General features: G+C 41.4%; 2 protein-coding genes across 2 annotated transcripts; both read right to left on the bottom strand.

Moving 5' to 3' along the window:
* Positions 1 to 1,143: 1,143 nt before the first annotated feature.
* necap2 (NECAP endocytosis associated 2) lies at positions 1,144 to 6,808 on the bottom strand. The gene is made up of 8 exons (XM_012863845.3): positions 6,642 to 6,808; positions 5,034 to 5,134; positions 3,576 to 3,680; positions 3,316 to 3,397; positions 2,533 to 2,641; positions 2,296 to 2,440; positions 2,127 to 2,211; positions 1,144 to 2,025 (listed from the first exon to the last, which is right to left on the bottom strand). Exons 1-8 carry the CDS (start codon positions 6,734 to 6,736, stop codon positions 1,980 to 1,982), a joined length of 768 nt encoding a protein of 255 aa, XP_012719299.2. The 5' UTR covers positions 6,737 to 6,808; the 3' UTR covers positions 1,144 to 1,979.
* Positions 6,809 to 14,058: 7,250 nt separating this feature from the next.
* LOC105927180 (SUZ domain-containing protein 1) lies at positions 14,059 to 22,172 on the bottom strand. Its single transcript, XM_012863821.3, has 4 exons — positions 21,704 to 22,172; positions 18,643 to 18,692; positions 18,300 to 18,569; positions 14,059 to 16,584 (listed from the first exon to the last, which is right to left on the bottom strand). The coding sequence occupies exons 1-4, from the start codon at positions 21,752 to 21,754 to the stop codon at positions 16,473 to 16,475; spliced, it is 483 nt and encodes a 160-aa protein (XP_012719275.2). The 5' UTR covers positions 21,755 to 22,172; the 3' UTR covers positions 14,059 to 16,472.
* Between the last annotated feature and the right edge of the window lie 1,762 nt (positions 22,173 to 23,934).

The following is a 23,934-nucleotide window of genomic DNA, read 5'->3' as shown; positions in this document are numbered from 1 at the left end:
TCTGATACTGGTATCGGTATAACACTACTAAAAACCCAGAGGCCTTCACAGAACAGCTGCATCTATACTGAGATTAAACTCAGATGCATTATTAACTAATAAGGCGTCTTCTGAAGGCCTTTGGATGATTTTGATTAGGGATATTAGAGTAAAGAGGGCTAAATATAAATCTATCAAAAGAAAGTTCAGATTTATATTAAAAACAGTATTTACACCCCTGTTGTATGAGAAAGTCCCAAAGTTTGTGGCTATAATGTTCTGCATTATCATACACCTTTGTTCAGAATCCCTTCCTGTTAGTAAAAAGTTGATGTTTTATAGATGTTATTTGAAGAATACAAAAGGAAAGTGATTTTATTAAAGTATAAACAATCATGCATGCATTCCTAAATAAGTTGTTTTGAATGAAAAGTACAACGGGAGGAGGGAGACGATAGGAAGATTGGAAACAAGCAAGTTAACGATGGATAGCTGCTGGGGAAAGAAAGGGTAAAAAACAAAAAAAGACACAGAGGGAAAGGAGTGAAGAAAGGATACGGGGAAGGGGAAAAGGAGGGAAGGACTGAAGGACATAGGGGAGGAAAGACGACAAAGAAAAAAGGAATAAACAAAGGAGGTAGACATAAAGAAGGGAGATAGAACCAATGAATGAAGCACACAAAAAAGGCAATAAATTTCACAAAAGGGAGAAAGGAGAGAAGGAAGCCATAACAGCGGACAGGAGACGCCGAATGATAGGAAGACAAAAGGTACATAGAAAAAAACAAAAAAAAAAAAAAAACAAACAAGTAATGAAAAGACCCAAGGAAGAAGGGGAGAAAGAAGGGCTTAAAAAAAAGGGAGAAAGTACAAATACAAAGGAGGAGGAAAGAAAGGAATGACAACAACAGAAAGGGAGGTAGTACACAGGATAGGGAAGGAAACAAGGATTTATTTATTTTTTTTTTAGAAAATAGGATCGAAAGTAAAATCTGGAAATACGAATATATTTCCATACTCTAATTTTCTCATAGGGTAGAATCCTGAAATCAAACCAGACTGCAGGATCGCTGCGGCGCACACCGAGCCGCAGCTGTAAGCCTGAGCTGTGAAGAAGACCGGTACTATAACTACACAGGGACCCCCAAAATGACAACAAACCAGTGAAATATACAGTTTATTTACATTTTACATATATTTGGAGGTCTCTTTCCAGGAAGGCACTTCATTAGACTCAGAAGGAAAGAAACACGGATTTTGTTTTGGGTAAAAGGCACAATCCAGAGAGAGAGAGCAGAGATAAATGAGGCGTTTGGACGAACACGAACGAAAGAAAGAAAGCACATCAACAACACATGATGCTAAAACAAAGAATCACTTTTCCTCCCCAAAGATGATTTAAAACAAAGAGTACATTAAACCTAAAACTGATTATCAAATATCAAAAAAAGATCTTTCGAGATCTTTTAAAACGAGGAGCAAATAAAAGCGACATAAACAAGAAGAGAGACGCTGTTTTACAGCCGAGTGAAAGAGGGACGCTTCAAGAAAAGGTTCGAGTGACGTCACCCTGCGATGGAAAAATAAACCTTCTCATGTTATAAAAGAGACACGAGGAAAACTGATTGTGAAGGAGATCGTCAGTGAGATGACTACACAAAACCAGGAAACTCAAGAAACAATTCACTAAAAGGCAGTGAATAAATATCTGACGCGGTTAGTGTGACGAGACATTTCCCTTGTTTTTAAAAAAAACGTCGACTACTGCTTAGCAGAGAGTGAAAAGGAGCAGTAAAGATATCCACTTTAATCATTTGTTCCTTTAGAGTTGGTCAACGGGCCGTTCGGTCTCAGGACAGAGAGAAAAAAAATAATAATTTCAGCAACGAAACTGTGAAATCTCCCGAACCCTGGCTCTGTTTTGAAGTTTCTTTACGTCGACAATCGTCCTGTCCGCAGGAATGTCAGGGACCTGAGAGGCGCCTTGTGCGGCGCACGGCTCAGCTGAACTGCACCCATCCCGAACTGGCGGCATCTTTGTTGGAGCTGTGGGGGAGGAGAGAAGAAAGTGAGGATGGAAAGGAGAAAAAGAGATGTGGGATGGCACAGATATTATTTAAAAAAAACCCAAAAAAACAGATTCCTACTTGGAGCCAGCAGATGTGAAATCCCCCCACATATCAGAGCTGGGCTGGGCTGCAGAGACGGGGGAACCCAGCTCTAACAGAGGAGCTGAATATGTGGAGAAACGCTGTTAGAACAAGATGCACGGATATAACAGCTACTGAATTTAAGGCACTTGAACAGGATGGATACCGGTGTTGGGCTGCGGGGCTGAAACAGTCGGCAGACCGGCAGCCGGTGGCAGGACTCCTCCTGGCTTCCCTCCTGGAGGAGGCGGGAGCAGAGCCCCGCCCCCAGGTCTCGGTTTGGCGCCACACCCGTCCTTCTTCTTGATGTTCTGAAGCGGTCGGGTCAGTTTCGACACGTTTATATCGCCCGCCTTTCCTTTAACCCCTCGTGATTGTTCAGCTCTTGTTTGTTTATGCTCACCCCGATGCTGATCTTGATGGTCTGTCCCTCTTTGAAGCTCAGGTCCAGTTTAGGCGCCGTGCTCTGAGACGCCTCCAGTTTGGCAAGATCCCCTTCCTGTTTGACCCACCTGTGGAGTTACACATGAGAGTCGGTGTCACAGAAACTGTTTCAGGCGCTGCAGCAGAAAACCTAAAGTAGGATTCTTTTTTTTTTTTTTTTTTTTTTTAATATATATATATATATATATATATATATATATATATATATATATATATATATATATATATATATATATATATATATATATATATATATATATATATATATATATATATATGTCTTAAGCTTTAGTGATAACATCAAAGCGTCTTTGATATTTAATTTGTAATACTACAACAAGGTTAGCAGATTTCGGAGATTTACTAGATTTACATTTGAATACATTTAATTTTAACCTTAAAGTTATTCAGATCATTTTTTTATAATTTTGATGCAACCAAGAAGGTTTTTGTTTTCGTGATAGGAAAGAAGATGGGCATCTCCAAAAGGTCAAAATCAAATAAAATAACCTGGAAAGACCATAAATTCTGAGAAAAACTTTTCCCCCCTCAGAATTCGTTAAAAAAAAAAAATATATATATATATATATGAGGGAATTTCAGATCATCATCACCCTAATTTTAGGGTTCCTGTCAGAGTCGTGTCAAAACAGACCAATTTTAAAAGACGTTTGTATTTTACTTCCAGTGAAAAGCATGAGGGTGGGAATAACTCTGGGTTCTACTTGTGATCTCCTCTTACTTAAAATGGTCTTGTAAAGCCACGTTGAAGTCAAACGAGTCTCCACGGTCAGCAAAACCCAGACCGATGAAGGCGTGACGTCCTTGAAGAACAGAAAAGGAGGCAAATTCATGGCTTCTTCAGATGCTAACACATTTGTATATGAAACACAGGGATATACATTTTTTCTAAAAGTAACCACAGGAGCTAAAGCTAGAGTTGATTTTACATTAGATTACATTAGTTTTCTTAAATCCGTATCTAGAATTAGATGTCCTCACCCGTTCCGTCCTCTATCCGGATGACAAAGTACCTGCTGGAGTCTGCGACCGATTCCACCACACTACCTGGATACTGCTCGACGGGAGCCTGTGCGTACAGCTCACCTGCAGGAGGAACATTCATGCCAAGCAGCCTTCAGGTCATTTCAGGTTACGACAGATAAACAAAGTAATGTCTGAACAGGAGGCTGGATAAAGCTGTTGATTATATTCCTCGAGATTGAAACAGGAAATTTAAAAAGGAGAATAAAAAATAAATGCAACTTTGGGATGAATTGTTTTTGGTCGCTTCACACCACCTTCCACTGTAGTCGCGGCAGGGAAGGCTTATAGCGGTTTGTCTCAAATGTACGTCAGACTAGATGGAGAATGTCCTCAACGCCGATTTTCAAGTCTCGTTCCAGATTCTCTATTGGGTTCAGATCGGGACTTTGACTAGGCCGTTATAACAGGAATACAATTTGATCTAAGCCTTTCCATTGCAGCTCTGGCTGCATGTCTAGACTCATCGTTCTGCTTGAAGGCTAGCTTCTGCTCCAGCCTTATTTCACTCCATTCATCCATCTTCTCATGAACTCTGACCATCCTGTCTGTGTTCAAGAAAGGCGTCCCAACAGTGTGATGCTGTCATGACTACAGTGTTCAGAGAAAAGTTGGTTTTCCTCCACGCACACACACACACATACAAGACAAAAGGTTCGCTTTAGGTCTCATCTGACCAGAGTTCCTTCTGCAATAACCTTCCTGCTCCCCCAGAATGCCTTGTGGCAAACTGTAAATGAAAATCTTCTTTGGCTTCATTTCAGCAGCAGTTTTTCTTAATGCCATTCTTCCGCAAAAGGTTGATTTGTGGTTTACACAACTAGTAAGTCACTTAACAGGTTCTCCACCTGAGCTGTGGATGTCTGCAGATCCCCCAGTGTTACCATGACATTTATTGTCATTACACAGGTACAGGTACAAGGCAACGAAATGCAGTTTAGGTCTAACCAGAAGTGCAATAGCAGCAAGTGCAGGATAAACAATGGTTCCATAAGTACAGGACATGGGTTATTACTGAATACATATAGAGATGGATACTATTATAAAAACAGAATTTTACTGTTTTTACAGTTTTACTTGTATCACTTTTAGAGAGCAACTGTGACTTACGTCATTTAATTTTGTGCAAGATGGTTCGCAAAATCTAACAAAAATCTAAGCAGCAGATATTCACATCACATAAAATCTCCCTGATAATAATGACCAACGGTGATTCTCAGATTCTTGTCCAAAGCGCAGAACTATTGCTGCAGTATACACACGAAAAATGGCAAAGTGATTTAGTACGGAAAAAAAGAAAAAAAGATCCCTTAAACGTGTTTTTGTCGACACGAATCCTGGCTGCTCTACAATCAAAAGAAGCAGTAAAGAGCTCCTCCTTCCTGCTAATGTGCTGTCAGGTTAAAAAGTACTCGCCTGTGTTCCTGTCCTCCAGCTTGATGAAGGCCATCTTGCCTTTGGCGGTGATTTTCAGCCTTCCGCTCCATGCCGGTTCATCCAGCTTCCAGTCAGCGGCGCTAAAAAGAAACGGAAAAACAGAACACAGGAAACACTCGTCGTCAGAAAAGGAAAGCGGTTTGTGTAATCCTGATTTCTCTGGTTCATGTGATCCAGCGTCTGCTTCAGCAGCTTTACCCGATCACATCAGAAGGAAGTGAAATTAGGATCTGCAAGTAGGGTTTACGGCTTCGATTAGCAGTAATATTCTCAAAGTAACCTCGCAGACGGATTTGAGAAACAGTCTTGATCCATCTACTGGATCATTTGAACGCCATTCGCTGGGATTTACACTCCAGCAGGACAGGCTGGTGGGGATTAAGAACATCTGTGGGTCCTTTAAAATGATAATCAGGCCCTGAACTGAAACCGTGGCACAGATCTTTCAAGGTTTCCCATAAACAAGTAGATAGCTGGACTGTGACAGACCCATGAATATGCAGACCAGTCCATTATCGCACAACTGCTGGCAGGTGATTCCCCGATCACCGGGCCCTCTGATGCCTCTGTCAGGTTTTTCTTCAAGTCCTAGCCTGTCCTCTGCTTCATCCATCTTCTTGTCGAACCCAACCAGCTGTCCTGACGCTGCTGACAGCTTTTTAATTCCTTTAATTAATGCCATCACACACTGGGTTCTCGGTTTAAGAGAACAAACAGATCTTGGTAGTCGCGCCACACTCTCCACAACGCTATCGCTGACCTGTCTGATGTGTTTTTCTCGGTCTTGAGGATGTTTTTGTTCACCAACATTCTCTAACTAACATCTGAAGGTTCCTCAGGACACCTGGATGAATCGATTTTCTAAATTTAATTTTTTTTTTTAAATATTTTAAACTTGAGAATCAGGTATTTTTATTTTTTTTAACCTTCGACTGCTGGTTTATCATAGTATTTGAAGTTTGCCGTTGTAAGGCGACAAATTGCAAATGCATTCAAAACTCTTTTTTTTTCTCCCTCCCAAAACAGCTGTATTTTAATCAAACAATTTAACTTATAAACAAGCCAAAAAATTTAAAAATAAACAAGTTTAATTCAAGTCTACAGACCAACTCCTAGGTGTAGATCCGGAGTCGTGCAGCTTGATCAGAAAAACAAACGCTGAACTCCTTCCACCCATTATCGGACAAACATTTAAGGCGAGAAACTTAATATAAAAAAATAGGAAAAATAAAAACACCGTCTCACGCAGAAAACGTTGCTTTCTAATGAAACTAGTCGTTGAACGCAGGGAGGCTAAAACACGTCAGGATGTCGGTGTCACATTTCCTTGAACTAGTGTTTGTAACTTCAAAACACATTTGCCAGGTAGTTTAGCAAAAACATCCTGTTTAATTTCTACGTAATGTCGTATAACAGCCAATGCAGTCAGCGTATACACTTTTGAGTAAAAATCTACTGAGTAGCAGGTGAAAAAAATTACTTTTAAGCATCGCTGACAGCTCGGCTGTCCGATAATGGAACCAGTCAGAAACAAATTAGCTCGCTAAGCTGCACTTTCTCCGAGTCCTCAGAGACAAACTTTCTTACCGATATCCGCGGTTGGAGGCCCGCGGCGGGATTCGATAAACATGAACCTCTGGCTTCACGCACAGCATCGACTCATAAGTGTTGTCCTCTGCCATTTTGTAAAGTTTCAGTAACCCAAAAGACAACTTCCGCCTTTCAATGGACGGGCCTCCACTCTGCTGCTGCTGCTCGACTGGAGTTGAAGACGCAGAGCTGGATCCGAACAGCGCCCCCCTCCGGTCTGGATGTTTCAGGACAGCGGCCACTGACTGGGAGAACTGCGTTAGTATGAGCTGGACAGGGAAAATAGCGGCAACTGTCTGCTTTTGAGAAGATTAAATTCGATTATAGCGCCAATTCATGAAACGTGTCACCTCAACGCACTTTCCAAAGCCAAATTCAATCAGATTATACAGATTGGTAAAAAAAAATTCCTAAGGAAAGCCAGATTGCATCAAAGTCTTGACAAGCAGCATTCTCTCCTCATGAAGGAGCATAGAGCCACAGGGAGAGTCATCTGCATTGTCCATGGCTTTGCAGCAATCCCTCATACTGAGCAAGCATGAAGTGACAGTGGAAAGAAAAACTCCCCTTTAACAGGAAGGAAAAACCTCCAGCAGAACCGGGCTCAGTATGAACGGTCATCTGCCTCGACCGACTGGGGGTTAGATGTTTTTCACTTTCCAGTCTTTTTTATTGTAGATTGATGGAATTCAAAGTGTTTTGAATCTGTCTTTTAATGATTCCGTTACAATTCACTCCTTTGACTGGTGAATTCAATCATTGCATAAACTTGCCTTGTAATTCGTTTTTTTTTTAAATAATTTGGGTGATGATTGATTATAACATTTCTCAAATCTTTCATATAATTTCATGTGACTAGATATTATTTTCTAAAGGATTTATATTTCACCCCGTTTTACTGAGTGTGGTTCTGACACACATTGACCACACTTCTTCTAATGTCAGAATTAGCTTTAATCGGCAAATTGGGATACACAACAAGGGATTTTACTCCAGTTACACTTTGCTCTCAATGAAGGCATTTGGTACAAATATACAAAAAAGGAAAATAGAAATATGTATCTTGTAAATATGTATGTTTCGAAAAAAAAAAAAAAAGTAAGACATGGTGATTGGTGCAAATAAGTATCATATAAGCTAGTGAAGATTCTCAGTCATCCAGGTCATGATCATTCCAAAAAAAAAGGTAAAAAAACATAACAACTGGACTTTTTTTCGAAGTTTGAAGACGTTTCGCTTCCCATCCAGAAAGCTTTCTCAATTGAGAAAGCTTTCTGGATGGGAAGCGAAGTCCAGTTGTTTTGTTTTTCAACTTTTTTTTGGAAGTATCATACAAACAGGTTTTCTTACATCACACTATCAATTATAATATACTAAGCTCCCCAAAATATTTTCTCGTCTGTCTTCGTGCACATAAACAGTTTATGCTTTTAAACCTGTGGGAGTCTAGCCTGGACCATAACTTGAATTCTCAAGAATAAAGCACAGAAGACACGCTGCATGTGAAGACATCCTATGGCGTTGTCCGTTGTGTCCTGCAGGACGATCCTCTTTCAGGGCTCCTTTCTACTGGTACTGGTACTGAATATTTTTCTACAAACTGGAACAGTAATAGTAATTTCTTTAGTTCAAGATTTTCCAAGCATGTTTGACTCATTCTCAAAAACGGGATCATAAAGAGCTCAGCATCTGCTGGTCTCGTGGAACTGCTCCTTCAGGGTCAGAACGCAGCAGCAGGTTAGTCGGCTCCTCGGCCAGAGAGACCTGTCCAGACACGGAAATTAAAGTCTCTCTTGCCTTGCCTAAGGTTAGAAGTTGTTTCTCCAAATAAAATTCAAAATGTCTCTTTTCATGGCTAATGCGGTCTGAAACTTGTTCAACTCCTTCATGACAAGCATCTTTGTTAGTAGAGGACAGTTCCTGAATTATTCAATGTGCCGCAGACTGTGTGGTGGGATCTGTGTGTCAATGTTAAATGGTAAATAGACTGAATTTATATTTAGCTTTCCTAGTCATGCTGAGCGCTCAAAGCGCTTTACACTGCAGCCACTTTCCCTCGATCCGACTCTCTGATGCGCACATATTCACACACTAATATGCAGGTTGGTAGGCAACTTGGGATTGAGTGCCTTGCTCAGGGGCACATCAACATGTAAAGCATGTCAAAGGAGCTGAGTTTCCTCCACAGATGTTTTCTTTGATTTGCTCACTTTAGTGTTCTGAGTGAATTTTAGTTGGGCATCAAACAGCGCCAGTGCCGGCCCAATACTCTTGGGGGCCCTAAGCAGAATTTGATTTGGGGGGTCCACCATGCAGACTTAGACTGAGACAACTTTATTGTCGTTTTGTATGTACAGAGTGCATACACAACAGAATTTCGTTGCATACATCTTACGACAGTGTAATGGGATTTCAGGTGGAATAAGACAGCATTACAATACAATATAAAGTGCAGCAGTGATCAGATGTAACAGTGCAGGAGGAAAAACAGTGTGCAGAATCACCTATGCTAGAAGGGGGCCCCAAGCAGCTGCTTAGTTTGCTTATGCCTTGGGCAGGCCCTAAACAGCGCCCATATATTCATACATTTGTACAATTTGTCTTTCTTCACCATAGATGGTGCTTGCTCTTGGCTCGACACTGGACTTCATTAAATCTACAACCATTTCTTTAGCTTTGACATGTTTAGATCCAGGAAGCTCTCATCGCACCATGTGACGGCTGCCACGTCCCTGTAGTCGCATATTAAGCTCTAAGTTGTAGGTCTAGACGTCCAGGGATCTGACGCTCTGCAGACGTGTTGCACTCTGACCAACGCAAAAGGCCTTAATCATCAAATTACATGGAGCTGAAATAATCTTTTATACCTCAGAAGATGATCCCGGGACAGCTAATGATGGTGGCAGCACTCCTCTATTAGTGTTTGATGTCATCACGGAGAGGTGGCTTGGCTTCTGTTTGCTCTAATGCCAGATGGGTGCAGGGAGAGATATGAAGAATGCATGAAGAGAGCCTAACCCTAAAGAGGCACAGGACAGAGCCATAAAAGAAAAGACCCAATCGAATGTATCAAGACTAATCCCATTGGTTAAAAGCCAGATGTGTTTTGGTCACAGTATGATTTAAAAATCTAGTCAGCTGTGTTTGATTTTTATTTATTTGCCGGTGAACACCACAACCAGAGCCCAGTCTTTCCAGCGAGATTAGTTTGGTATTGTTTATGATTCTGCTCTGAATTCCACAGAAAGGAAACAAACCAGTCCGACGCCGTTGCCAGATGAAAACAGCTGGCGCCTCCCCGAGGAGATGACCTTAAGGTTGGGTCGAGCACGTGTCCTGAGATTCAACCCGTCCGCCGAGCTGAGAAACGGGACGTTCAGAACCACAGGACCGGGGATCCAGCTGAGTTTATCGAGAAATGACACAACAAGAGCGAGGCTGAACCTGGCAGCCCTCAAAGGCCTTCCTCCCTTTGAATTCACCATGCAACACACTTTCACTCTTTCCCTCAGACTTCAGTCAGGTATTCAAGTTAAAACTAAATGCAAAAACATTAAGTTTATTTTTCAGGGAGAAACTTTAATCTTTAATCAGCCAAAGATACTCTAAACAGTTATTCTCACTTCCCTTCCCTTTATTCTATAGATGAAGTGACAAGTTTCAATGTTATTTTTTCAGTTTTATTAGTCTCTGTCCAGGGGTTCCCACACTTATCAGCCTGTGACCCTCAAAATAACAGCACCAGAGACCCGTGACGCTCTTATGGTGAGATGACGGTGTTTTCTTTTTCTACTTTTTGGAAATTTTGATCGTAAAGTCATAACATTTTGATAATATAGTGGTCATTTTGTGAAAATTTTTACAAAAGAATCTCAGTCTTACCCCTATGTTTATTCTCATATTGTTGTACTACGACTTTTATAACTTTATTCACATAATTCCCCCTTCCAAAAACCCCGAAACATTTTATTAAGCCCATTGCTGATTAAAGAAAATTAATTGCTGGCCATAGAGGAGGAAATTTCCACAAAAACATTTTGATTAATTTCTCATATTTGTGGGAAACTTTTTTGTTATTTTATGTTGAATAGTCATGAATTAGTCATGAATTTTGAGCAAAAAAAATATTTTCTGTGATTAAAAGCATAAATGTGCTATATTTAAAACAAGTATATCTTGATCATCATTTGAATCATCTTGCGACCCCCACTTTGGGAATCCCTGGTCTATGTGGTGATTTTGAGTTTTAGAATATATTCCTCCCATTTGCCTGAAAACAGACTTGTCCATCAGGATGATTTCGGCTAGATTGTGAGATTGGTCAGAATCTAGTTTAACATGAAACATAATTTGATTGTGAGATAGACAAACATAACGATCCTCCATATATGAGGCTTTATCAGTTTCTTGCACACCGGTGCCACCCCTGAATTATGTGCAAGCTGCACAATGTGTGAGATTTTAGACCTCAACGGCTACAGGAGGAAAAGTGCAGATGACAGACAGTAACCACTGTGCCTGCGGGGGAAACAGCCCAGAATAAAAAGTCTCCTTCTCACTGGTTTAAAAAGCAAATGTGTTTGTAAAAAAATGGAGAATAAAAATCGATCAACAAGACATGCAAACAATTTGTTCAGCAATTAAACAGTTTATGCCACACATTATTATTTTACCTATTTGCTGGGCCCGGTATTACAGAGGTGAGGGTTCCTTGGAGATGTTCCTTATAATCATCACTCAGAGCGATGTTGCCACCTGCGGAGTAAGCTTGTGCCTGTCAAATGTTTTATGTCTAGGCAGCAGGTAAGCCCATCATCATGTATTTCTCCAGCTTAACACACAAGTATCCTAGTTCTGAATGATCGATGTGATGTAAATCTTGGTTGCTCAGTTTTATAAGCTCAATCTTTCTATGAATTTATGTTTTGAAAGGTAAATTCAAAACATAAATTCCCCCCTTCTGTAATTTAACTATATAATTTGAACATTTAACGTGTTTTCATAGAATAAGTGTGTAAATCTTTATTACAAAGTCAAACACGTCTTCCAAATACGACCAATTATTTCACTTTTTTTTTTTGATCAAGAAGCATGAAACACCAGTAGGCCCCATTATTTGAAGCTACAGCAGGAAGTACGCTATACTAAGTGCCGGGTACATTTATGGTCATGCCTGATTAACAAAAAAAAACGTAAATATTGATTTAAGGCAGAAAAACATAAGTCAAACCTTTAATTTGACTACATTTATTCAGTGTGTGGAGTGGTGAATCAATAATGAGTTATATTTAGAGGCCCTCATTCAATTTAAAATAAACTTAAACGATGCATTTTTATTTATATTTTACTATTTTAAGTTGATCATAGCTCTTCTCTTTTAGCCATTAGGTTTGATGAGGACCCATATTCCTTGTAAGGAACCGATGTCAGGAAAAAGCGTCTTTCTCTCCTACCATGACAAACGTGAACGTTTGTAAATCCACAGGTTTACTTTAACCTGAATTGTGGGCTTTAGTCTGATGAGATTAATATTGAGCTTTTCAACATCAAAACACTCCCACTTCACAAATGAGGGGAAGATGGAGCGGGAGATCGACAGGGGGATTGGTGCAGCGTCTGTACCGATCCGTTGTGGTGAAGAGAGAGCTGAGCCAAAAGACGAAGCTCTCGATTTACCGGTCGATCTACGTTCCTACCCTCATCTATGGTCACGAGCTTTGGGTCGTGACCGAAAGAACGAGATCCCGGATACAAGCGGCTGAAATGAGTTTTCTCCGTAGTGTGTCTGGGCTCTCCCTTAGAGATAGGGTGAGGAGCTCAGTCATCCGGGGAGGACTCAGAGTAGAGCCTCCACGTCGAGAGGAGCCAGTTGAGGTGGCTCGGGCATCTGGTCAGGATGCCTCCTGGACGCCTCCCTGGTGAGGTGTTCCGGGCACGTCCCACCGGGAGGAGGCCCAGAGGAAGACCCAGGACACGCTGGAGGGACTATGTCTCCCGACTGGCCTGGGAACGCCTTGGGATTCCTCCTGAGGAGCTGGCCCAAGTGGCTGGGGTGAGGGACGTCTGGGCCTCCCTACTGAAGCTGCTAACCCCACGACCCGACCCCGGATAAGAGGAAGACGATGGATGGACACTCCCAAGGGGGTTTGTGGTGAAACAAAGGATGAAGATGCTCACCGTTGAGTATGGTGGAGGTCCTGTGATGCTGTGGGCCATACCCCCTTATTCCACGTCCTCCGTGACTGCTCCGTTACGTTCATGTGCGATCACGCCCGACAGACGGAGCAACTGCGTTGTTTTAATTAATGAGGACGGTTCCACATTCTCTGTGACTACTTTAGCTGACCCACTCTCCGCCATTCACCGTCTAAATTAGGAACAAGTCCAATTGTCTGCTCCGTTCCGGTGCGTCAAGCTCCACAATCGTCGCAAACAGGACAGGTTTGTCAAAGTTAAATAGTGTAAATAGAGATAAAAAAATTTTTTCTTTTAATATTCAAAATTAAATTGACTATTTTATTTAAATAATGGAGGTAAACCACTCTTTTTGCACCATTTGGAAGCAAATTTGTCATTTCAACATCTTCTCCAAATAGATTTGCATTCTGGTTGTAAGAACGATGGTCTGCTCTCCTCGGGCTGCAAGAAACTTTGGAGCGCAGCTCGACCGATTAACCGTGGGTGTAGTAGGTGTTGCTTTTCACGGACCCACAGAGGTAGTCTGGAACGGATGATGTGGACTTACGGGGTTATTCTCTTTCAAAGGCCCGGCAAAGGTTTTTAAAGCGCACGACTCCTTAATTAACCGAGAGATCTTAATACAAATCAGGGAACTCGTCCAGTAAACAGAAATTTTTTTTAAATTGGATCTTTTTTGCAGTATAATGATCCACCATGTTCAAACCAATGAAGAAATGGTTCCCACTAAGTACAAAGTTTACCCTCCTTCCACGTCCACCTCAGTCTCCAGAAGAAAGAGAAGCATAACAGGCCAGCCTGGACTCTGGTCAATAAAGATTATGATTCATAAAGATTCATCTTCATCTAAACTCCAACACTGAACGTTATGATAGAGAACTTGAAGCTGTCCTGTTAGCAAATAGTTGTATAAATATTGCGCTCCCAGTAACCATGATTATTTCTGTACATGGCATTTCCTTCCTCACATAAAGGTGAGATGTTGGTACATTTTCCAGGGTGACATTATGCAACTACAATAAAAGACAAATTTGGCTTTTCACATCTGCTAATGTGATGAATTACAGCCAGTCTACTCTCTGTAATATAAAACAAAAAGTCTGCACCGAGCATTCAAAGTGAATAAATAATGTTTGACTTCATGCAAATTTTAAATGGCTCATGATCTTCATTTATTTCAGAGCAAAACACACACAAAAAAAAACAACATCCCAGGCAGTGTCTTTAAACGTTTATTAAAGGGTATTCGAATTTCATTTGGATTCTTCAAGTTTTAAAACAATGACATCAAAATGGGCATCAAACTAGACAACTGGCTGTGAAGGTCTGCCATAAAGCATCATGAGTTAATTGCACAGACGCCGTATCGGCTTGAATTCCTCACTGAATCCTTTCCGTCTCAAAGCCAGACTGAACATACACCTTTGTCACAGAGTACGACCCGATGCCGAGCTTCAGACGATGGGTCCAAATCCACGTTGCCTTTAACAGAGTAAATGTGCAGCTAAAAATACTGAGGCTTTAGTGACACCTGAAGTCTAAGATGCAGAAGTTTCAGACACTAGGCCGGCTGCACGGCTGATCTCACACCGCAAACAAGTCCCAGAAAGGGGCTTCACATCGATACATTGAAAACTGTTCGGATAAACTCAAAGCAGAGTCATGTAGCGGTACGGCAAGAGAAACATAAAACACGACTTGGTGCAGCCATGAGTTTCCTACAACAACAAAAAAAAACAACAACAACAAAAAACCCTGCAGAGTGCAGCTGACAGAAAAAAAAAACTCTAAGCACTAAAACAGCTTCAAAGGTAAGCCAAAAATAACCAGCAGTAAGTGTTTGTTGGCAGGCGGGGGTTAATTTAAGGCATAAAGTCCCAAAAGGTTCAAAGCCTCCAGGTCCATTCCTACTTCCATTTCGTGAGCTTGTACTCAAAACATTACACATCAGTGTTTCCATGAATGAAATAGACAAAAAAAAATGCTCAAATCTCACATATAATTTAATATTCTAAATATTTTCTGAACACTGTGATGGTTTATTATTATAACTTATTATTACAATTAAGGTTTTTTATCACTATTTGGGCCAATTTACTTATGAAATGAGAGATTAGGATCTCCAAACACATATTTTATTATTATTTGCGTCATAACATATCTTTGTAGTACTCATTGAGAACAATACAGAAAGTTACTTCGGTCAGTTGTTCAGACCTACTTAAGTTTAATACTCTGATACCAGCCGTCAGTACTTGTAACCGATGATATAATTGATTTTGTAGTTTGTAAACCCCTTATTTTCAGTCTGTGGAAAAATGAGCGGACAATGTGATAAAACCCTGTTGTGTTAAAAAGAAACACGGCAGGAAGACATTCGTCAAAACCAGGAAGATAAATCTGGCTTCGTCCCACAGAGTGCTGATAAAAAAAAAAAAAAAAAAGGTACGTTCTCTGATATTTCCTTGCCAAACTGAAGCCTGGCATCCTTTTGGGCTTGATGCTGACACCTTTTGGATCATTTCCACAATCAAGCAGTGAGCTTCAGCTCCAGCGCTCTTTCTGCTGATGCGGCACACACAGGGGGGACAATGAACCGGGGGAAACTTTGGAAATCCTAATTCACAATTTCTGCAGACTTGATCAAAACCAACATTACGAATAAACGTTTCTATTGCGACCTATTATCTAAACAGCCTACAAATCTTCTAATTAAAAAATAGAATGTCACAGAAAGAAAGAAAAGAGAAAAAAAAAAACATGGGAGAAACAATGTTAACATTTTTTTAAACCAAAACACACACGCACAGAAAAATAATCCAGGAAGTGATTTTTGTCGTTATTGCTTGTAGAAACAGATTTAAGCGACTCCGTCGTTCAGATCGTGAGGGTGTTTTTTTTTTTTTTTTTGGCCAGAGGTTGCGTGCCAGCCTTCCTACAGTAGCGTCCCATGGACTGTGCGACGTTCTGCTCGGGGCCGCCGTCTGCAGCGCTAAGACACATTATTCGGCACTGTGCACTTTCACTGAGTAGGTCCCACGTTCAGCCGTCTTTCCCTCAATCGGCTAAACTCTCCGTTCTTGGCACTGCGCTCTGCACATTTCCTCTCGACGCGCTAAAGTCCTCTCGCTGGACACCCGGCAACGTCCCCACGCTACGCCAGGGAGAAACGGGCTCTGCTTGCACGCCTCGCAGGTCTCCCCCGCCCCCAGATAAGCAAGTCCTCCTCATTTCTCCCTGAAGTGACGAGCACTTCGCGGATTTTAAATGCGGAGAGCGCATCGGAGTATCACAGTGTGTTGGGGGGGTGGGGGTGGGGGTACGCGGTTAAAGCCTGTTCCCAATGTGGAACCGGAGGGCTTTTAAATCCTCGACCTCTGCCGGCCACCTCGGAAGGTTCAACAGAGGGGAAAAAAGACAAGGCAAAAGGCAAAGGTCAAATCAGAGCGTGCGGAGCAGAGAGGTGGTAGACAAGTAGATCTGACTCCCTGTTTTAGTCAAATTTGGTGTCCTCCCGCCACTCTGCTCTTTAAAAACCCCCCACGCAAAAAACACCCCTTTAATTTCTCCCCCTACTCTGCCTCGCTCCGGAGAAAGCGGCGGTTTTCCTTGCAGTAGGGCGGCTTCAGCTTATCTGCAGAGGCGGAAGCCGGAGGTGCCGTCGGGACCGCTGGGCTGGCGGATCACCTGATTGTTTGGACGGACTGCGTCCGAGGGTTGCTGCACATTCATACGTGAAGCCCTGTTGACACGGAAAGACAAAAAAAAACATCATTGGTCATGACTCTACCGGTGCATCCCAATAAATTAAAAAAATATTTGTTCATTTCTCTGAGCAATTCAACCCTAAAGGGTGAAACTCTTATACATTCCTCACACAGGGTGATCTATTTCAAGTGTTTATTTTGGTTAGTGTTGATAATGGTGGCTTACAGCTAATGGAAATACAATATTATGTTGTTCTTATTACCGAGGGTGGATAAAACGTTTGTTTGCCATAAAAGTTACGTTGGGGCCTAAACTTTCTTGGTCTCTTGACAGTCAGAAATGCTCCAGTATCAGCGAGAGTCAAAAAAAGTTCACAGCAAAAGAAGCGGGCAGTGCAGAGTGTGTTTTCTCAGCATATTACTGGAAGGTTGAGTGGAGGGAGAATGTGGGGGAGAAGGTGGATTCTCACCAGGAATTTGGGAGAGATGCACAAGGTGAGGAGGACACCTGGAGACAGAGCCCGACAGATTCAGGACATGGGCTACAAACGCATTTCACTTGTGTTAAACCTCTTCTGAAGCGGAGACACCAGACATTTCTTCTCTGGGCCAGACTGATTATCTGACTCCGCATATCAATCTGGAAACCTTCCGTTGAAGTAATTTTGGGAAGGGGCGAAAATACTGGTTAGCTGATTGGCCTATGTTGGTGATAGATGGGCCAAATAAACCAACCACAAGCCAAACTACTCTTGCTGCTGCAGGTAAAGGCTCGTTAGCTCAGCAAAGAAATACTCTGTAATTCCGATAAAACTTGCTCGATAGCCACGCTAACGCTAGTTTCATCGGCTGAAGCCGCCATGTTCTTTAGACTGAACTGTCAATCTTCTCGTTGCGTCACACCTCAACCCGCCTCAAAGCCAACGCTGATTGGACGTTCGTTTGGTGAACGGCTCCAAATTTTCTTTGACGGAAAGTAGCCAGACTGATCTGCGAGTGAAACCTTGAAAGCTCGCGAGATCTGGATGGTCTCACGAGGCTACCAGACTGATGCTTTCAGATGAAATGTAGCATCTAATTTGGAAATCAAAGCCCCCAGAGTCTGGAGGAGGAGCGGAGAGGCGCAGAATCCACGCTGCGTCAGCTTCAGTGTGAAGTTTTCACCGTCTGTGATGACTCTGAGAGCCATGTCACCTGGTGGTGTGGGTTCTCCGGGGTTTATCAAGTCCGCTTACATTGTCAGAAGTACCAATGCCCGGTTTGGTGACCGTGGCGCTGCTGTGCTTGACTGGCCAGCACACTGACCCGAATCCCACACACAACACATGGACTATTGTCAAGAGGAAGATGAGAGACAACAAACAATGTAGACGGGCTGAAGGCCGCTATTAAAGCACCCGGTACTTTAATATTAAAGCACCCGGTACTTCCTGAACACATCAGCGGAGCCACGAGCTGCTGAAGCTCCGTGTCGCTCTGCACTGATGCACTAATTCATGGAAAATGAGCGCTGACCAAAGGGCAAATGCTTATACCTCACAGTACATGGAGCTAGTCCAACATTCCTGTCCTAAAAATCCTTTAATTGCTCCAGTGCAATACTGGAGATTTCAGAGACACAAGAGTTTGAGGTTTCCATTAGCTGTAAGCTATAATCATGACATAAATTCAGAAAAATATAAATGTATCTTTTTTTAAAAATCTACTAATAAAGACGTGTATATTTCCTGCTACTGATATGACGCGTTACCGGTCCTGGCTTGGATTGTCCTGAGGCGTTTCCTCTGATGAAGCGCTGCCCAAAATCCTCCTTCGGGCCTCTGCATACTCTGCCTCGCGTTGGGCCAAAGACTTCATCTGCTGTGAGGGACGAGACGAGGACGCAGAGTTCCCTGTGGTACCATTATTGGAAGGACGCTTTAAAATTCGAATTTGAGGCGGAGGAGCCGCAGGCAGAGAGTCATCTTGGACTACAATTGCTGTTCGCACCGGGGAGCTAGCAGACTTTAAACTGCTCTTCCTGCAAAAATAAAGCCACTTGAGTGTTTTTATTTTTAAAGAAAAATCTGGAACTTTGGGGGCTGGTTACTTACTTTGCTTCCTGGTTTATCTTTAGTTTGGCCTCAAGTCTTCTCTCAATTTCCTAATGAGAAAAAAAAAAAACAGAGACAGTTAGGTGAGCTGTAAAATATAATTTAAATACCTGCATGATCTAAGAAACATGAAGCAGAGACATTTACATACTTTTTTTGTTCGAGTTATGCAAACAGCGCAACATCGACTTCGTCTAATACCTTTATTTATTACTTTATATAATATATTACTTTATATAATACTTTTGTCAAGAGACACCTCTCGGAAAGTGAAAACTATATCACACAGGTTTCCATCCAAGGCCATCGCAAACACAGCGTGGTTAGCTTTAATACAATTCATGAACACTTAAAGATGAATCACTGTTTTATCATTTTAATTTCCAGAGAACAACAATTTAGAAATATAGAAGAATATACACGATTAAACGACGCCAGGCTAACAAAGTTTTCGTTTATTAAAAATGAAATCGGTTTCATATTAAAAAGAACCCAGGTTTCAGGACAACTGCATTCATAGATTTGTGCACAACTGAGCCATAATAGGTAGGTTTATATTTTAGAGGTCGACTGACATCGCCCGGCCGATACATGCGTCCGTTCACCGATCAATTATCTAAAAAACAAAAAAAACACACCTGATAGGGCTGGACGATAATTCAATAACAATATATATATCGATCGATAGACGTCTATCCATGATAGAAAAAAGGGTCAATAAAAAGTTCAATAGAATAAAGGTTTTCCTTGATTATGCATTTTAGCCATGTAGGTAAATATTACAGTCATTACATCCTCTCAACCAATCACAACACAGACCCAGGAACGCTCCGCCCCCTTCAAAGAGTTCAGAGAACACGCTTTCTTTTTTTTTTTTTTAAACTTGTAGTTTTGGTAAAAAGTTGGTTGACTAAAGGGTTGAGTTTGAATTTAGTGTTTGTGTGTTCTTTATCTAAAAATAGGTCATTAAGCAACAGCATAAAAAGACCAAGGCTGCACCTAAAATATATGTTTTTAATTAATTATCGCTATCAATCAATATGATTTTGCTTTTTTTGTCCAGCTCTACCTGATCCCCGGCTGGCGAGCTGCCACCGCCGTGCGCGTGTTCGTTCCCATAGAGCATTACCAATCACGTGTACAGCTTCTGACTTTACATAAAATAATGCCCATACACAGCAGTGGTGGTCAGAGTTTTTTCTCTCCTCCCCCCATTGAACTAAAGGAGTCCTTTTCTCGCTGTGGCGCGTTCATTAACAGCGAGCAAACCACTGCCGTACGAGTCGTGACGCAGGTTTTTTTCTTGGTGTACCTTTCAAACCGCGGCCTGAAGCTAACTTTTAATATTAGCTGGTTTGAACACAAGTTTCAAGCCTTTTATAATGTTTGTTATCATTGTATTATTTTTTTTACCATGTAAATGGAGGAAGAAAAAGTAATATGGGCTTCAAGAATCTAATCCAAAATCAGAAAATTGGCAGCAAGTATCGGGTATCGACCTGACTGATGTGAAAATAATCGGTATCTGCCTCAAGAAAACCTGCATCGGTCGATCTCTAATATATTTTGCTGCTAGAAATTAACAAATAAAAGAAGAACATAGAACAGGGTGGTGAGAGGGATATTCACATGGCACATTGGTAGTGTAATCACACAGGAGCTGGCCTTTTCAAACTTTTGTTTTTAAACATTATTTTTCTCATAAATACATTAGAATGAGGGATACATTTAATTTAAAAAAAAGAAACATGCATGCAATAAAAGTCCTTTTCATCTGTATTATTATTTCTAAACTTTTTAGATTTTTAATTTGAAAACCATCCTCTATGGTCTTTTGTGTTGAGGCAAAAATAATGATCCTCAGTGAGTCCCAGCATTGGGAAGCTCTCCAAAAAGGGGTTTATACTGGATTACAACTTAAAAAAAAACAAAAAAAAACAAAACAAAGGATCCGATGTTTCAATTAGCCACAAGTGGTCCAGTGGTCATACAATGTTACAATCACATCCTCACAATTATAATTAGGGTCTTAAAACAAACCTTATTTTTCTTAAGGATTGGAAATAGGAGGTATTGAACTAAAATTTGTTAAAATACATTTTTTGGTTATAATAAAACTGTTTTTTTTTCATTAGATGGAGGTCAGATCAAAGCTTTTATCCATCAACAAAATCAAAGTCACAAATATTTACATTGGGAACAGTAATTAGCATCATACCGTTGTCTGAAGAACTGGCTGTTGGGTAAAGCAGCTTATAACCCAAACCTAAATTAATTCATGGTAACATTCAAATTTTCCTTTATATATATATATATATATATATATATATATATATATATATATATATATATATATATATATAAATAACTAGCAGATTTCATGTCTGAACTTCAGACTCAATTTTCCAGAGCTCTTAGTGTTTGTTTTGTATTTCTTTGATATTTCTTTTGAACTTAACATATCACTGTGAAAGTTGCCATACATTGCTATGTTGGCCAGGCTCAAATGGTGGAAACTGTGAAAACAGCATGGAGGGGTGAAGTTATAGTTTTCTTCTCTAATCTAGACGGGGAAAATATATAAAACCATGTCCCATACTTTGCAGCCTGCCTAGGATCCCTGTCTGCTAGTCCTCACTGAGACGGTGTGGGCAGAGATTGCGTGTAAAGCTTCCTAGTATTGGAGAACCTGTTTGTGAAAAGTGAATAAATGAAGAGAGAGCCATGATTGACGGCTTTGTTTACAGTTTCAGTTTCTGACATTTCCGCAATGGGCGGATCTAACATAGTTCGGGGGGGGGGGGGGCAAAAAGTTAGTTAATATGATTTAGAACTGTTTTTTCAACCCCAACTCGCTCAGTGCCATATGTTGAAAAACAATTTTAAATAAAAAATATATAACAGGAGTGACCGGACAACACGTTCAGCTCGGACGGTTTCGGGCACGAAAAAATGTAACTTTGACCCAGAAAACCTGGATGAGGAAAGGAGAGCAAAATAAACCGCGCACTTGTCTAAAAGCATTTTTTTTTTCTAGCGAAAGCTGTCGTGTCCAGCTCACCCCACTGTCCGCTGCCTCTTCCCAGCTCTCAGCGACCTCCTCATCCTCCATGTTTTTAATAGGACTCCGGCAGGATGTCTGTGCGCTCCTCCGGCAAACTGTACCCAGTCCCGCCTGAGGGCATGGGACGGTGGCGCTACAGCGGACAGGCCTGCCGGGGACTCGGGTTTCACTTGTTTTTTTTCTGGTCTGATGCAAGCAGAAGGAGCAAATCCGTAAACCTTTCTTTAGCCGCGTGTTAGCCTGTTAGCCTGACGCTCACAGCCGAAGTGACAATCTCAACCCGACTTCCGGTCGCTTTCAGCCCTGCGTCAGGGCCCCTTTCAAACGAAGCCGAGCCAATTTTATCAGCGAGGAAAAGGTGTGAAATATTCACCAAACACCCGACAGATTCAGCCGGACAAGACCCGCCGCTAAGCTAATGCAACCGTTTAGACTGGGGAACGGAAATGACGCAGTTACGTCGGTTAGCTACATCACGGACGTTGACCTATTGAAGATGGCGTCGTATTTCAACAAGTGACACGAAAAAGAAGAAGAACAAATAAATAAATAAAACAGTGAAGCCCTACTATGCATAATTTGGCCAAATTGCATTTTACATATTCATCTTTATTTCAGACAAACTGGTTTATATTGTAAAAAAAAAAAAAAAAAAAGTAAAATGAAAAACAACATACTTAAAAAGATCACATAAAACCATCATCCTATCCCTATGTGTCTTTTTTGATTAATAAATAGGAAATATTTTTGTAATGACTTTATATCTGGATTTTATTAAACTCAAAAGTTCCTAAAAGTATATAGTTGAAGTCTTTACTGACCAAAACTGACGTTAGAGCTTAGTTTTGATGAATCCTTCTTTTTTTAAATTGTGACAAAAGACAAATTGCTGATTTCAGCCTCTGGCCATTTGATTCTATATCTTTATAATAAACAGCTTATTTGTATCTCACGCAATAAAAAATTAAGTTAAAAAATGAAAAGCGAGAGAGCACATGTCTCCTAGTTTAGCTTCCCTTTTATATCAAGCTATATGGCTTAGATAGGCTTAGATTGCTGAGGGACATAATGACCACATTCCCTCTGCTACATTCTCATGCTACTCTTCAATATTGTATTTGTTGCTGTTATTTTAACTTTAAATTTATTTTGTCTGGTTTTTTTTTTTTCATTCTTTCTTCATAGTAGCCTTCTCCGGCATGTTGTTCTGGGTACCTGTGAAACAGTTCCAGAGGGGGACATCTGCTGAGCTCCTGCTGCCCTCTTCATGTTCTCCTTCTATACGTGCTATCAGCACCATCCAACCACGACTCCTGAAGGACAAACTGGAGCGGTCAGGAGTGGACCACTACCTGTCACAGTAGATGCTGGATTACCTCACTGGTCGACCACAGTATGTAAGGACACAGGGTTGTTTCTTGCAGGTTGATCTGCACTATGGGAGCACCGCATTAAACTGTGCTGGCACCGCTTCTGTTCACCCTCTACACCGCAGACTTCTCCATCAGCTCATCAGGCTGCCACCTTCAGAGGTTCTCTGATAACTTTGCCACAGCTGATTTCATCACAGATCAGGACGACTCAGAGTACAGACAGTGGATAGAGAGCTTTGTAGACCGGTGCCAGCAGAACCACCTCAGGTTAAATGCAGGGAAAACGAAGGAGCTGGAGGTGGACTTTTGCAGACGCACCTCACTGACACAGGTGAACATTCAGGGAACTGATGTGGAGATGGTGGACTCTTCTAAGTACCTGGGTGTTCACCTGAACCATAAACTGGACTGGACTCATAATAATGATGCTCTTTAGGGGCAGAGCAGACTCTACCTGCTGAGGAGACTGAGGTTGTTTATAGTGCAGGGAGCGCTCCTGAAGACCTTCTTTGACTCTGTGGTGGCATCAGCCATCTTCTACGGTGTGGTTTGTTGGAGCAGCAGCTGATCTGTAGCTGAGAGGAAGCAGCTGAATAAACTCATTAGGAGGGCTAGTTCTGTCCTGGGATGCCCCCTGGACCCAATGCAAGTAGTGGGAGATTAAAGGAATGTAAGAAAAATTACATAATTGATGGACAATGTCTCAATGTCTCACCCCATGCATGGAACTTTTGCAGAGCTGCAGAGCTCTTTCAGTGACAGACTGCTGCATCCCAGATGCTCAAAGGAGCGCTTCCACAGGTCCCTTCATCCCAGCTGCTGTCAGACTTTATAATCTCTGCTCCTCACAACAAA

The sequence above is a fragment of the Fundulus heteroclitus genome, chromosome 20 (assembly GCF_011125445.2).
Source record: "Fundulus heteroclitus isolate FHET01 chromosome 20, MU-UCD_Fhet_4.1, whole genome shotgun sequence".
In the NCBI taxonomy this organism is placed as follows: domain Eukaryota; kingdom Metazoa; phylum Chordata; class Actinopteri; order Cyprinodontiformes; family Fundulidae; genus Fundulus; species Fundulus heteroclitus.
This window is presented reverse-complemented; position numbering and strand designations above follow the sequence as displayed.